This window comes from Cuculus canorus, chromosome 7 (assembly GCF_017976375.1).
Source record: "Cuculus canorus isolate bCucCan1 chromosome 7, bCucCan1.pri, whole genome shotgun sequence".
Taxonomy (NCBI): domain Eukaryota; kingdom Metazoa; phylum Chordata; class Aves; order Cuculiformes; family Cuculidae; genus Cuculus; species Cuculus canorus.
The window spans coordinates 16,269,999-16,282,835 of NC_071407.1; the positions used below are offsets into that span (position 1 = coordinate 16,269,999).

Here is a 12,837-nt window from a genome sequence, read left to right on the forward strand (position 1 = left end):
TAGGAAGGATTTGATGATGGCAAGGATGTAAGTAAATATCAAGGGCATATGATGAAGGCCTTTAACAAATATCCTAAACAGCTATGCTCTGGTAGATATCAAATAAAATTTGAAAGGTATAAAAAATATCTTTAGAGCATTTGCATTTCATTATAAATTATGTACATACGTGTATATATAATATGCATATGCACACAATTTCTTATCTCTTTAGTTCCATATAAAATTATTTTTCCAATGTATTAAAGTTACAGTTCTAACAACTAGATATAGTAATTGTTGGGGCAAGCACTCTTTAATTTTAGCAACTATATATATGTATATAATCTATATTCTCTTCACTAATCACTGGTCAAAACCAACAGACAACAAAACACAAAACCCACCAGCCCTTGTGGTGAGATATGAAGCCGTGGTGTGCACTCCTTGCCGCTCCACAGCAAACCACCGCAGGATCACCTTATGCAACCTCCACAGCTGTGCGACCCACAAAGCGTGCTGCAGCACAAATACCTGTGTAAACAGATGACAGCGCAGTGTAGAAGGGTGCGTGCAAGGGGCAGAAATTGAGGATAACCTTTTGTTTTAAAGGACTGAAAGGGAAAGAAAAAGTAACTGACTACTTCAGTTGTACTCAGTCCTACTATATGTTTGGATTCATAACATGTTCTCAAGGCTGTTTTACACTACTTGGCACAGCAATTTAGCACATCCATTGAGTAAAAGTTATTAGGAAAATAATGGAGCATTAAACTTATAAAGCTAAACTACTTTAGATATGTAGTACATATGACAGAGTTACAATTTGTTACCACCTTGTCACTCACAACCCAGTAATGTACATTTGATGTGAAAATTTATAACTCAGCCACTCTATAAAATGTCTGAGCCAAACTAAGTTGACTGCTGCATCTCACTCTGTAAACCACCGAGAAAAATTTAAAAACCCTTGCTATGGCAAAGCCTAAGCAATCTGAGGTTTGAAGAAACAGCTGAGAAGGCACTTCATTAATATGATGGCAGAGCCAGCCGCTTTATGATTTATCTTTTAGAAAAGGCTATACAGCCGCCTCAGTCCTCTCCAGAAGAAACAAGAAAGATTTTAGCAACACATTAAATGTGTGATTGCTTAGGTTTTGGTTGCTTTTTAAATTTGAGAGTATTTTCTCATTATAGGAATGACTGAAGGTCTGCCCTGTTGCTTGCTTCCGAAGAAGCCACATTGTACAGGTGTCCATTTAAATGGATACATTAAAAATGCTTAACCCTGTTAAGATTGCTTCAGTACTACAAATAAACTGGATATACCTGAACAGTTATACATCACTTTTCACACTAATTCATGCTTATTATGTCTGAAAAGCAGATGAAACTCTTCTCAATCCACACATTTTAAACGAGGCACACAGGTAAATTTAAGTGGCATACTTGGCACTGTTCAGGATTTTTATTTTAACAAGTGACTAGAAACTCCAAACACATTCACGTTCCATTTAGATCATTACTTTTCAATCTTTTTCAGCTATAAGAACACATAACAGTTTTCTATTACAACAAACTTAAGCTTTCTGTTTTTAAGAAAGCCTAAGCTGCAAATTATTAAGCAGCAATCCTGTTACCCCCAGATATAAGTATGTGGCCCCACAATCTTTTGAGATACTATCCTAACTCTGTGTCTGAAATTTAAACCTCAGTTCACCTGTATACAACTCTTGAACTGAGGAACCGCTTTTATTCCCATTCTAAATACAGGGGAATAAAAGCAGCATCAACCTGAAAGCAAGGGCAAAAACTTCTATAGGATTTGACAATGTAAGGTTAGGACTGTACTTAGACCAAATTTAGGGCTCTTGGAATTATTTCACCCCTGGCCCATAATATTTTGTATAATAAATAGCTCTTTTGCATGTTAAGATAATAGGACGATGTTTTGGATAAAGATTACAGCTATAGCTGAAAGACAAAAGAAGAAATAAAAAAGGGTTGAAGTAAGTTCAGAAATATATACTGGGGTTTAAATTTGGTTTGTACTTACCTGGAAGAGGTGTTTAAGATAGCTATAAACAAGGACAGTGAGAATAACCTTGGACTTATGATTGCTAAGACAAGAAAGTCTAAATTTAGGATAAGAGGTTCAGGTCAACAATGTCAGATAATGTATACTTAGATATCAGTATCAAAGGGGCCACCACCAGATTCAGTCCAGGCCATCAGCTTCCATTTATTATGAGTAATCCAATATACCCATATCAACCATCAAGCTGGGATAATTATAAAGTTTTGGGAAAACAGACCTCACTTGCCTGTATTTTAGACTGTCTGGAAATGAGAAAATTGATTGAGCACTGATGCAAGTCTGAAACATGTTTGGATTTTGGCTAAAGGAAATATTTTTTCAATATTAACAAACAGGTTAGATCTTTGGGGTTCAGAATTCAGCACAGTTATGAGTTGGATTCCATAGGATCCTATGGCCTATGTCTAAAAAGACTATTCAGTTAGAAGTTCTGGGCATGCAGATAATTTTAGGGTAGCAGGGGTCAGGATTGCTGGGATTATTTATTCACATTGCCAAAAGGGTTTATGGCTAATTAATTCTTGTGCAAATAAAGAAACTTTCCTGTTTATATAAAAGTGTGTTAGGTGTGGGGAGGTAACAGCTGTGTTTGGGCTAACAGTGTCTGACAGACTAGAGTCAGACCTGACTCTGGAGAAGCCACCTGGTTTTGTGGTCATGCAAGCAACCCTTTCCTTCTGCAGAAGTCTCAGATCAGCTTTTGCACCTCTTCTCTGTTTAATCTAACTCTAAACCTTTTCTCCATCGCATAAAGTGACTGTCAGGCCCCAAATTAAATATAGTTCTTGGGCAAATTAGTGCATTCATGTTGGCAAGTGCTTTATACTAAATGCAGAGGAGCACCCGTGTAGGAATGCAAGCAGGTAACAAAAGTGCCTTTAGTTCATTTGCTGAAAGAAATATTTGATTAGAAATGGTGGAATATATTCCATGAAACAGAACCAAAATGTTTCTTTGTGACTGAAAGTGTTCATTCAACCAAAAATGAAACTCCTTGTATCAATTATCCAAAAATATCCATATTCAATTAAGGTTGAACAATGCTTTTCATTTGTTGTGAAGACAGGCAATACTAAGCAATTTCAGAATATTTATTTTCCTAAATACCTAATTTATTTTTGAATTTAGGGCTATTTGTATGTTAAAATCATTTTAAAATGAGAAGTAAAAAAAACAAAAAAAAAATCACAAATCTTAAAATGAAGCATTTAATGTGTTTCTAGGTTTTTCCCCCCCTCCCAGAACTTCTTTTCCAGATTTTTCTGTAAAAAAGCACTGGTTACTCTGCTCAGCAGAATCCAGTATTATTATATAGTCAGAATCCACTAAAAAGAAATGAATCCATTCTCCAAAAGCTGTTTAAAAGACAAGTCAACATAGAAGTCCCCATCTTAATTAAATATCTTGGAGGTAATGCTGCTGAATTTAGCAGAAGAACAGCACTGTTGGAAAAGAACATTGGATGCAATGCCGATAAGGACATGACAGCTAAGTTCCAGTCTTATTACTCATATGACCCTTATGTTCACCACAGAAATGTTGGTACTACCTCTATATGTTTAATTTGTTTTTTTCATGGGATTTGTTCTAGATGTGAATTTTTCTGGAACCAATTCACACTTTTTAATGAAAGCTTGCAAACCATAACATGGAAATTAATCAAGCAAAAGACTTTTTCTTAAGCCAGATTCCAGTGCTAGATTTAAAAAAATATTTTATCCAACAAATGTCTGAACAATAAAGAGAAATGGAGGAAGAATTGTTCAGTGATTTATTTGGATCAATTACTTCAACACAAAGGGATGATGTTCCTACCAGAGGACAATTCTGTGCTTAGAATGGCTCAGCTGAGTTCCTACATTTTTGTGATCACTGGTTGTTGTGGAAAAGGGAAGGAATGTCAAATACTGAAATAGTTCACCTGAGAAGAGTTTGAACTACCACTCTGGACTGAGAACACACTTCCTGTTTCCACTAAACTGAAACTCACTGACAAGAAAATGCAATTCTTTCAAAAACTGCAATTTTCTTTGGCTCATTGTTAAGACAGAAGTTTCTTTCAAGGTTTTGGCCGTTTTCAGAGATGGTTTAATGGAGATTAAGGTATCATTTCCAATATGCTGTTGACACACTTCTTTGAACTTGACTTACCGAAGCATAAAGACTTACATGGAACATCCGTGTTCAATATCACTTATTCCCAATTCTCTAACTCAGAAATCACTGTTTAATCAATACAAAAGCAGAGAGAAAATCCATTAGGCTTACAATCAATGGCTGTATATCATCTTCAAATAAAGCCTTCATTTAAGACCTCATTTCAAACTGAACAAACATTAAGTCCTGAAATGATATCATCAGCAAACATCTATCCACCAGAAAGTGTATCAAAGCCAGAATTTGGCATGTCATAATATAGTGTCTATCTACAAGGTGATGCATGCACATCAGGAATATCAGCCCCAGCAGACAAGTAAGAAGATGAAACTGAGCAATTTTATACTGCTTTCCTCATTTCATACTCCGGTCACAATAAGGAGCAGATTTTGAAAATATCTTCTAGAGGTACCACAATTGCTTATGAAGGTACGGAGCACACTTGTATAGAGCAAAGCTCTGACATTGTATTTGTTTTATTTCCACTCCTAACAAATAGGGGAACATTAAGATTTCTATCTGACTTTGGTGAGTATGACTTGCATAAACTAGGTGACTAGAACTTTAGAAGAACGTGAAGATTCCCAAACAAAAGGCAAAATATAACATTTTCTTTTTAAAGTGTGGTATAAAGCTACTATTGTCTTTCACACAGAATTTGCCAGGATAAACTACACAGTCAACTATCATGTTAAGATCCTTTGATACCAAGTGTCAGTTAAAACAAAAATATCTTGTCATTAATCTGCACTGTTTTTTATCCACAGATCTCAAAACAAGCCAATGAGCTGCCAACTATCTGACAGCTGCAATGCATCCCACATGAATGTATACTGCGAGCTATATTCTTATCTCGGTTACAGCAGTAACAATTGATGATCTCCTAGTAAACACCAACATAAAAGAAGTGAATGTACTATGCAGTACATGTATGCAGTATGTATGCAGTGCTACAGACTAGGGGAAGAGTGGCTAGAAAGCTGCCTAGAGGAGAAGGACCTGGGGGTGTTGGTTGACAGCCAACTGAACATGAGCCAGCAGTGTGCCCAGGGGACCAAGAAGGTCAATGGCATCTTGACTTGTATCAGAAATGGCATGACCAGCAGGTCCAGGGAGGTTATTCTCCCTCTCTACTCGGCACTGGTGAGACCGCACCTCGAATCCTGCGTTCAGTTCTGGGCCCCTCACCACAAGAAGGATGTTGAGGCTCTGGAGCGTGTCCAGAGAAGAGCAATGAAGCTGGTGAGGGGGCTGGAGAACAAGTCTTATGAGGAGCGGCTGAGAGAGCTGGGGTTGTTTAGCCTGAAGAAGAGGAGGCTGAGGGGAGACCTTACTGCTCTCTACAACTACCTGAAAGGAGGTTGTGGAGAGGAGGGAACTGGCCTCTTCTGCCAAGTGACAAGGGACAGACAAGGGGGAATGGCCTCAAGCTCCACCAGGGGAGGTTCAGGCTGGACATCAGGAAAAAAATTTTCATGGAAAGGGTCATTGGGCACTGCCAGAGGCTGCCCAGGGAGGTGGTTGAGTCACCTTCCCTGGAGGTGTTTAAGGGACGAGTGGACGAGATGCTGAGGGGCATGGTTTAGGGAGTGTTAGGAATGGTTGGACTCAATGACCCAGTGGGTCCCTTCCAACCTAGTGATTCTATGATATATGGTAAAATTACAGGCAGAACCTGTGTTTGTTGCATAAAATGGGAAAGAAAATGAAACAGTAATTTTGTATGTGTGAGTAGTCCAAATTTTACACTTACTAAACTAAACATCTAGTCAAATAAATGAAGAAACGGTCATACTCCTTTCCAAGTAACCAAAGAAACACCATTGCATTTTATAAAATTAATTATAATGGTTCTGATTCAGTAAGGCATTTACTGTTTGATTTTATATGTACATAGAGTAACTTAAGTATTTTAAGCCTAAGATCTGACTAAGTCTTCTTCTAGGAAACTGATTTTCATTGCTAACAAGAGTTGAAGAGGTTATCTATTATCTATGTTCAGCTGCCTTGCATTAGAGCTCGTGCTTTCTCACTGTTCCTGAGCTCTAACGACACTATGCAGTTAAGTACTCCCCCTTATGGTCTATTACAACATGGCATGATAATAGTCTTTCTCTTGATTAAACGCTAGCATCTCATATATACACTGTATGTATATATCAGAGTTAAGCTAAGCCTATAGCATTGCAGCTCATCTTAGAAACTGTTTCATTGAATAAATCCATGATGACAGATATTTGTAACTGCAGGTTGTCTGCAACTGCAGATGACTGTTCACTGTTTTGCTTTGAAAACTGTTTTGTATCACCACTATTAAATTTCAGAACCAATATATTGAACAAATATATAGGAAAATAACTGATTAAATCAGGGTTGGCTGACTAATGTCTTTCTCTTATTGGGATTTACTCCAGACTATAAATACATCTAAGCATTGTGGGCAAAAAAATGCTACTGAATTATTTGAATTTGCATGTTAATCCTGTGAGAAACCAATGTAGCATGGTGAAATGAAATATAATTTAAAAGGTAGTCAATACATTTTCCCAAAGAAGTGGAAAAAACTGTTCCGTGTGTGTATATGGCCACTGCCACCTTCACTCTGCTGCATGAAAGAGTATATTTGATGCGAATAATTTCCACTTCTGAGTTTACTACTCTCTTCTGATCAAGTAGTCCGTTTAAAAATACTCATTTCATAATGTTAAGAATATCCAACTTCATTGTGCAACTCTTTTTAGAAGGCAATGTTACAAGCTACACATTATATGAGATCAGATGACTAAAAGCTGTTCAATATAAGATGCCTTTCACTATTCAAAAAGTCTTCTGCTGTTCCTATTTTCACCCTTGTTCTGAAAGAAAACATACGGGGTATCTTACCCACTATACCCAACTGTAACATCGTATTCCTCTGTGCAACTTGTGCTACTACACATTCCTTGTTCTACTATGTCCTCATCATGCTTCAGGCAGGAGAGGAAAAAAAACCAAAACACGTTGATATCCCTATCTGAAACATTGCATAGTTACCCTCAATCCCGTTTGCTTCTTTTTAGCTCCAGCTCCTCTTGTCAAAATGTGCTGAAAAACTCTCATTAACAGTGATATGATTCCACCACCTTTGTGCTGTGTCAGTCCAGCAAAGTGCTCTGCTCTCTTGCAAAGTATTCAGAATTCAGTAGGTAACTTCAAAGAAAGGCAAGCGCTAACGTCTCCCAGAAGATCCTGTAGTATTAAGCAAAGCATATTAAGGATTAAGGTCCTCTCTGGAAATAGATGGCACTTCATTTTATTCAAGTTCTTCTCCCTGAACTTTAACTGAATAGTTCTGGGGTCATTTTGATAAAACAAGTTTGCTGAAAGACACTCTTTCTACTACAGCTTTCATCTTTGCTTACTCCATTTATAAAAATGAGGGGGTTTATCTGAGATGCATTTGCAATTTAGATCTCTAAATAAAATAATCAGATTAACAATTTTCTGCAGTGCATTTTCTGAGAGTGAATGGAAAACAAAAAAAATATTTAGAACATGTACAGTGTGCAAACAGCCCAATGGATACAATCCACTGGGAAATTGGGCAAAAACTTACTGAGATCTCATAAAAAATTAAGCATCAACACTGACATTCCCATAAAACGTTTGATAAATAGCTTCCAGTATTATTTTAATCTCCTCTGGGAGCATAAGAGACAATCTGATGATCCATTCCCTACAAACACATTAAAGGACACACAAGAATTGAACTAGCTTGATTCAAGAGGCTCACTTGATTTTGCTTTCCAAGTTTCCAAACAAAATGATACCTACGAAACAAATCCTTCTATTAAGTAAAAATTTTAAAACTATATCTTAAAGAAGGCGACTAGCTTCTGAAGACAGGAGGGTTATTCTTGTCTATTTTTCTCGTAAACTATTCTACTATTATGAAGCTAGCAGATACCACTGAGAAATTTTATATGAAATGCTGCATTTCAATTTTGCTCTGAGATTGATTGTATTTGGACAGAGTATTTTTGTAGGATGGATGCTCTAGAATTCTTCTATACACAGTTGCACAGAAATACTTGTATCAGTTACTAAAACTGGAATTAATAGTAGAAACTAATTGTAAAACAATTTTCTTACTAGTTATAAAGTAGTATAGGCAAGGACGTTTGTGTTAAAGGATTAAATGCCATAAAAACCAAGGTCCTGTGTTTCAGACAGGGTGAGGAATTATAGAAAGTGGCTTTTCCACAATACAGTCACCTAATTGTTGGGATGCTTCTAATCTTTCAAGAGGGGAACAACTCCTTGGTCCCAGAGGCAATTTACAATCTGAAGGCAGACCAGTTGAAAGAGACTCAGAAAAAAAAGGGAAGCAGAAAGGCAGTCCACGTGAATATATTGCCTCACACCAAACGGAGAGATCTCTTACTTTTTTAAGTCAGCTTTCAATCAGTAGCAGGCTGGAAGCCAGTCTTTGTGACAGCCAGCAAAAGCTGGCCACCATATGTCTCACAGGATGTTTCTTGCCCTCTCAGGGACCCATAACCACACTTGTACAGGAGTGATGTGTTTCAGTGAGCCTCTTAACAAGCAAGTATCTGTGCTCTCAAATTTGCTGGAATACAGGTAATACATACTGGAGACTAATCTAAGAACACTCCTCCCCCCCAAAAAAAAATATTGCATTTGTCCTGGATTTGCTCTCCTGCTGTTCTGCTCTTACAGAGAATGTTGACTCACAGAGTTTTGCATGCTGCGAGTGAGACAGCAAGAGCTAAAAGAGCTGACTGAAATTCATCTGTTATGAGAATGAGAAGGAAAATGAAAAAAAAAAATTATAGTATCATGAACATCCTGAGTTCAGTCCATCCTGAGCAGAACCTCTACCGACTCCCTGCCAATGCAAAGCAGTTTTCAGAACTTAGGTCTTGCAATATCTTGATTTTCCATTGCTTAGACCTGCATTTATTTATCAAGTCTTGCTAGATAAAATTATGGAGAAAAAAATTAGTAAGACTCCCAGTAAAGAAAGAAACTAGTTAATGAGTAAGTGATTGTGTGCCTTTCCAGATGTAATCTCAAAACAATTTGGTAGCTATTGTCCCTTACACGTTATAGAGCTTCAAACCAGAAACAAATACATGACTCTAGAAGTTTACGTAAGCACTGTGCAAACTGTCAGTAGAAATCCAAAAGCTAGGCTGGAGGGTAAGCAACATTGATGGCATCATCTCTGTGGTGAGATCGGAACACTGGATCAGAGTGCCTCCAGCCCGTACTGTGGTAGATTTTAACTCTCAATGATCAAATAATTTCTGCGCCTGTGAATCAAACTAAAGGAAGGTCAGCCACCCAAGTCAACAGGAAAGGGTAGGGATGAACAACAGTTAACAGCAGTTTCACAATGACACCAAATAAACCGTAATCAGTTTTAAGCTATGAGCTTTCATTTTGCTGCTACAGGTATATCAGGGCCAGCGTATACTCCCATAGCTTTCGCAGTTACATATGCCAGTCACATATACAGCACATTATGTGCTTTGGTTATGAACTGGGGCATAGCTGACCAAGAGGTGAGAACTGTCAGAGAATTCAGTTGCCTGCTGTAGTCTGCCAGTAATGGAGAGATGCGAAATTGCAAACAGAAATAATAGATCATCCTATGCACAGTGGAAACAATGTGGCAAATGAGGCATGGGATGTTATGCAGAATGTGTAGGCTGCAGAGGACTAAAGTCATCACGGCTTGTCTGATTTGTAACTTCTGACCTCAGAGAATAATCATATCATAGTCAAATCTCACTGTTCTGAAGGTCAGTGGTAAGGTTTTTATCAGTCTGACATTTATTGTCGAATTTCTTTTTTTTCTGTTTAAGTTCTCATTTCTTTTCTTTTTAGTAACAAAGGAATGAGGACATGAAGGTTGTGCATAAATAACTCCCACTGACTTTTCATAAAATACTTCAAGCAAAATAGACTTCGATTTATCAGGAACATAGGTACCATTATCAAAGTCTCATTCACATCATACATCCAATCAACTTTTGAAAACAGGCATGGAATTGTAAGGTCAGGCTGCTTTGACAGTATGTTCAAAAGTATAAAACAAGCACAACAGAAAAATTATACCAGAGCACAAAATTTTTGTGTTTATTTCTTCTCCCTCTTACCTCATATGTATTATGATGTACTTTTCTAGAAGCAAAGTTAACTTTCACCGGTTCTAGAGAACAGAACATTTCTAGTGAAGTGAAGCATTCACCACTGAAGGAAAACAGGAAGCTTCTATTTCCACTACTATTTAGTTTATTATCTTGCAAAGCCCAGTAATTCCATGCATGGGAAATCAAAAGCAAGGGAAAATCTGACTAAAACCATAATTGAGATAATCAGTGTCTGCCTGAATAGGAGCTCATCCTCCTTTACATTATGAGATAAAACAGTGGTGTTCTTAAATACATCAACATTATATAAATCAATTATATGAGACACTGAAGAAGGCATTTTGCAACAAAAAGTCTTGTATATAAAATTTAGCCAGTGTGTTTATTTCCCATGTTTCTTCAAAGTACGTTCATCCTTTGAGATCTATCATTCCCATGCCAATGGGATCACAAGGAACCATGATATAATAATGTTAGACCAGGCAGACAGAATGTCAGTAGTGTTGAACTGGCAAATACATCACTTAACCAGAGATCAAGAGGGAAAATCTGAAGGTCAGAAATACAATATTTACAACACTGTCAGTGGATGGATACATACAGAACATCTCATATCTAGATGTTTTAAAAAGCTTATCAGAGGAATGTTTATAACATACAAGAGGAGCTGTTACTGCAGTTTTCTCTGTTAAATTGCAATATGCATGGATATTGAGCCCAGCACTCCCTAATATATTCCCTAGAAACTGCCACTGAATCTTCCTTCTTGTTATAAGATCATTTTACTTAGATCTGATTTCACTTAGTACGACGCTTATTGAGAGGTTCAACATTACCATTACCTAAATGATAAACAAAACCAAATAAAAAAATAGTTTGAATAAAAGGTTATGAAATTTTGACACACTAATTACCTAAACAATGAACAAAACCATAATACGTATTGAAATACCTTTTTGAGATCTCCACAAATACTGCAGTCTGAATCAAAAAACACTCAAACCTATAGATCTCTCAGCTGTTAAGGTCTTTCTTATTTATTGAGATTTTATCATATTCTCTCTGTTGACTGTCGAATAAACTCTGCTCATAAAATTTTATCTATGTCAGCGGGCTAAGGACACTAGACATGTAAAACCTCTATTTATGAGTCCAAAAACCTTGACAAACATTCTCTATTTATACAGCTTGTCTTCTTCCCACCTCCTTTCTCATTTTCTTGTACCCTTTCACTTCTACATTCCCTCTCTTTGTCAATCTCTTCAATTTCTCTATCCAGTTTCTGAGCCCCTTCCCCTTTCGAATTCCTGCCTTACTTCTGTCTTCATTTAAGAGTTTCAGAAGTTCATTTTTCCAAGTTAATTTTCAGCGCTCTGTTTACTGGAACAATGGAGGAGCTCTGCTGATTTTTGGTCCAAACAACACCTGGATGCTGGTCAGCTGACACACATATGCTCCACTCCACTCATTTTGTCTCATCCACAAAAGTCAATAACATGTTTCCCTAAACTCTGGGCTTCCCAAAATTATCACTGTTTGTTTCCTTCCACATTTTTTTAGTTGTTGCCAGGTAATGTTTATGCTTGGCTGGGATAAAGTTAATTTTCTTCCCAGCGGCTACTGGTTTTAGATTCAGCATAAGAAGAATGTTGATAATGCACTGATAGTTTTAGTTATTGCTAGGAAATCAATGGTTTTCAGTTTCCCATTTTTATAGGTGCAGAGCTAGGACAGTTAACCCAAACTTGCCAATGGAATATTCCATACCATAACACCATGGTCAGTATAAAAATGGGAATTTAGCTGGGGGGTAGATACATGATCCAGGTTCCACAGTCTGTGTTTTGCTTGCAGCTGTTGCTGTGTTCACCGAAATTACTGCTAGAGGTGGGCTAATCGTCAAGTGGTAGGCAGTTGTATTTTAATATATTCTTTTATACATATCATTATGATTTTTTAATTGTTCTATTAAAACTATCTTTACCTCAGCCCGTGAGTTTTCCTTTTCTTTTTCAAGTCTTTCTTTTTCAAGAGGAGTGAAAGAGTGGCTGTGTTGTGTTTAGCTGCCAGCTCAGAGTGAAACTACAACACACATGCTTTCTAGATGAAATAAGTGATAAATACCCTACCCGAACAACTCTGTATCTGTTCCCAGACCTGCCCCCCTTCTTCATACAGCAATTGACCATAGTTTCCCTCAGACCTTCTGCTGTCCTACAGAAAAGTCCTAGATTTTGCAGCATCCCGTTTCCCCCATCAGTTATTATTATCCAGTTTTATCTCAATTGTTCTAAGTAAATAAAACTAAAGCTATGAACTTTATCAGTGTACCTGGTACATGGCTTTGAAAGAAATCTGCATGTCAGTAGCACAGAAATACTACACCATAACACTATACTACAGTGCTATAACACTATGCCATACTACTATACTATACTATACAGT

The 12,837-nt window shown here is 37.2% G+C and overlaps 1 protein-coding gene across 7 annotated transcripts in view; it reads right to left on the minus strand.

Annotated features, from left to right (window-relative positions):
- DNTT (DNA nucleotidylexotransferase) overlaps window positions 1–12,837 on the minus strand; it is a 162,289-nt gene that overhangs the window by 94,579 nt on the left and 54,873 nt on the right. For 4 of the 7 annotated variants that reach the window (XM_054072230.1, XM_054072232.1, XM_054072231.1 and 1 more), the window contains one exon: window positions 7,268–7,462. The exons of 1 other annotated variant lie outside the window; for it this stretch is intronic. In XM_054072230.1, coding sequence (XP_053928205.1) covers window positions 7,268–7,333 — 66 coding nt within the window. In that variant the 5' untranslated portion in view covers window positions 7,334–7,462. Of the gene's footprint in view, window positions 1–386; window positions 514–4,228; window positions 4,301–7,267; window positions 7,463–12,837 lie in introns of all 7 variants that reach the window. 2 more of the 7 variants (XM_054072237.1, XM_054072235.1) reach the window with 2 other exon arrangements.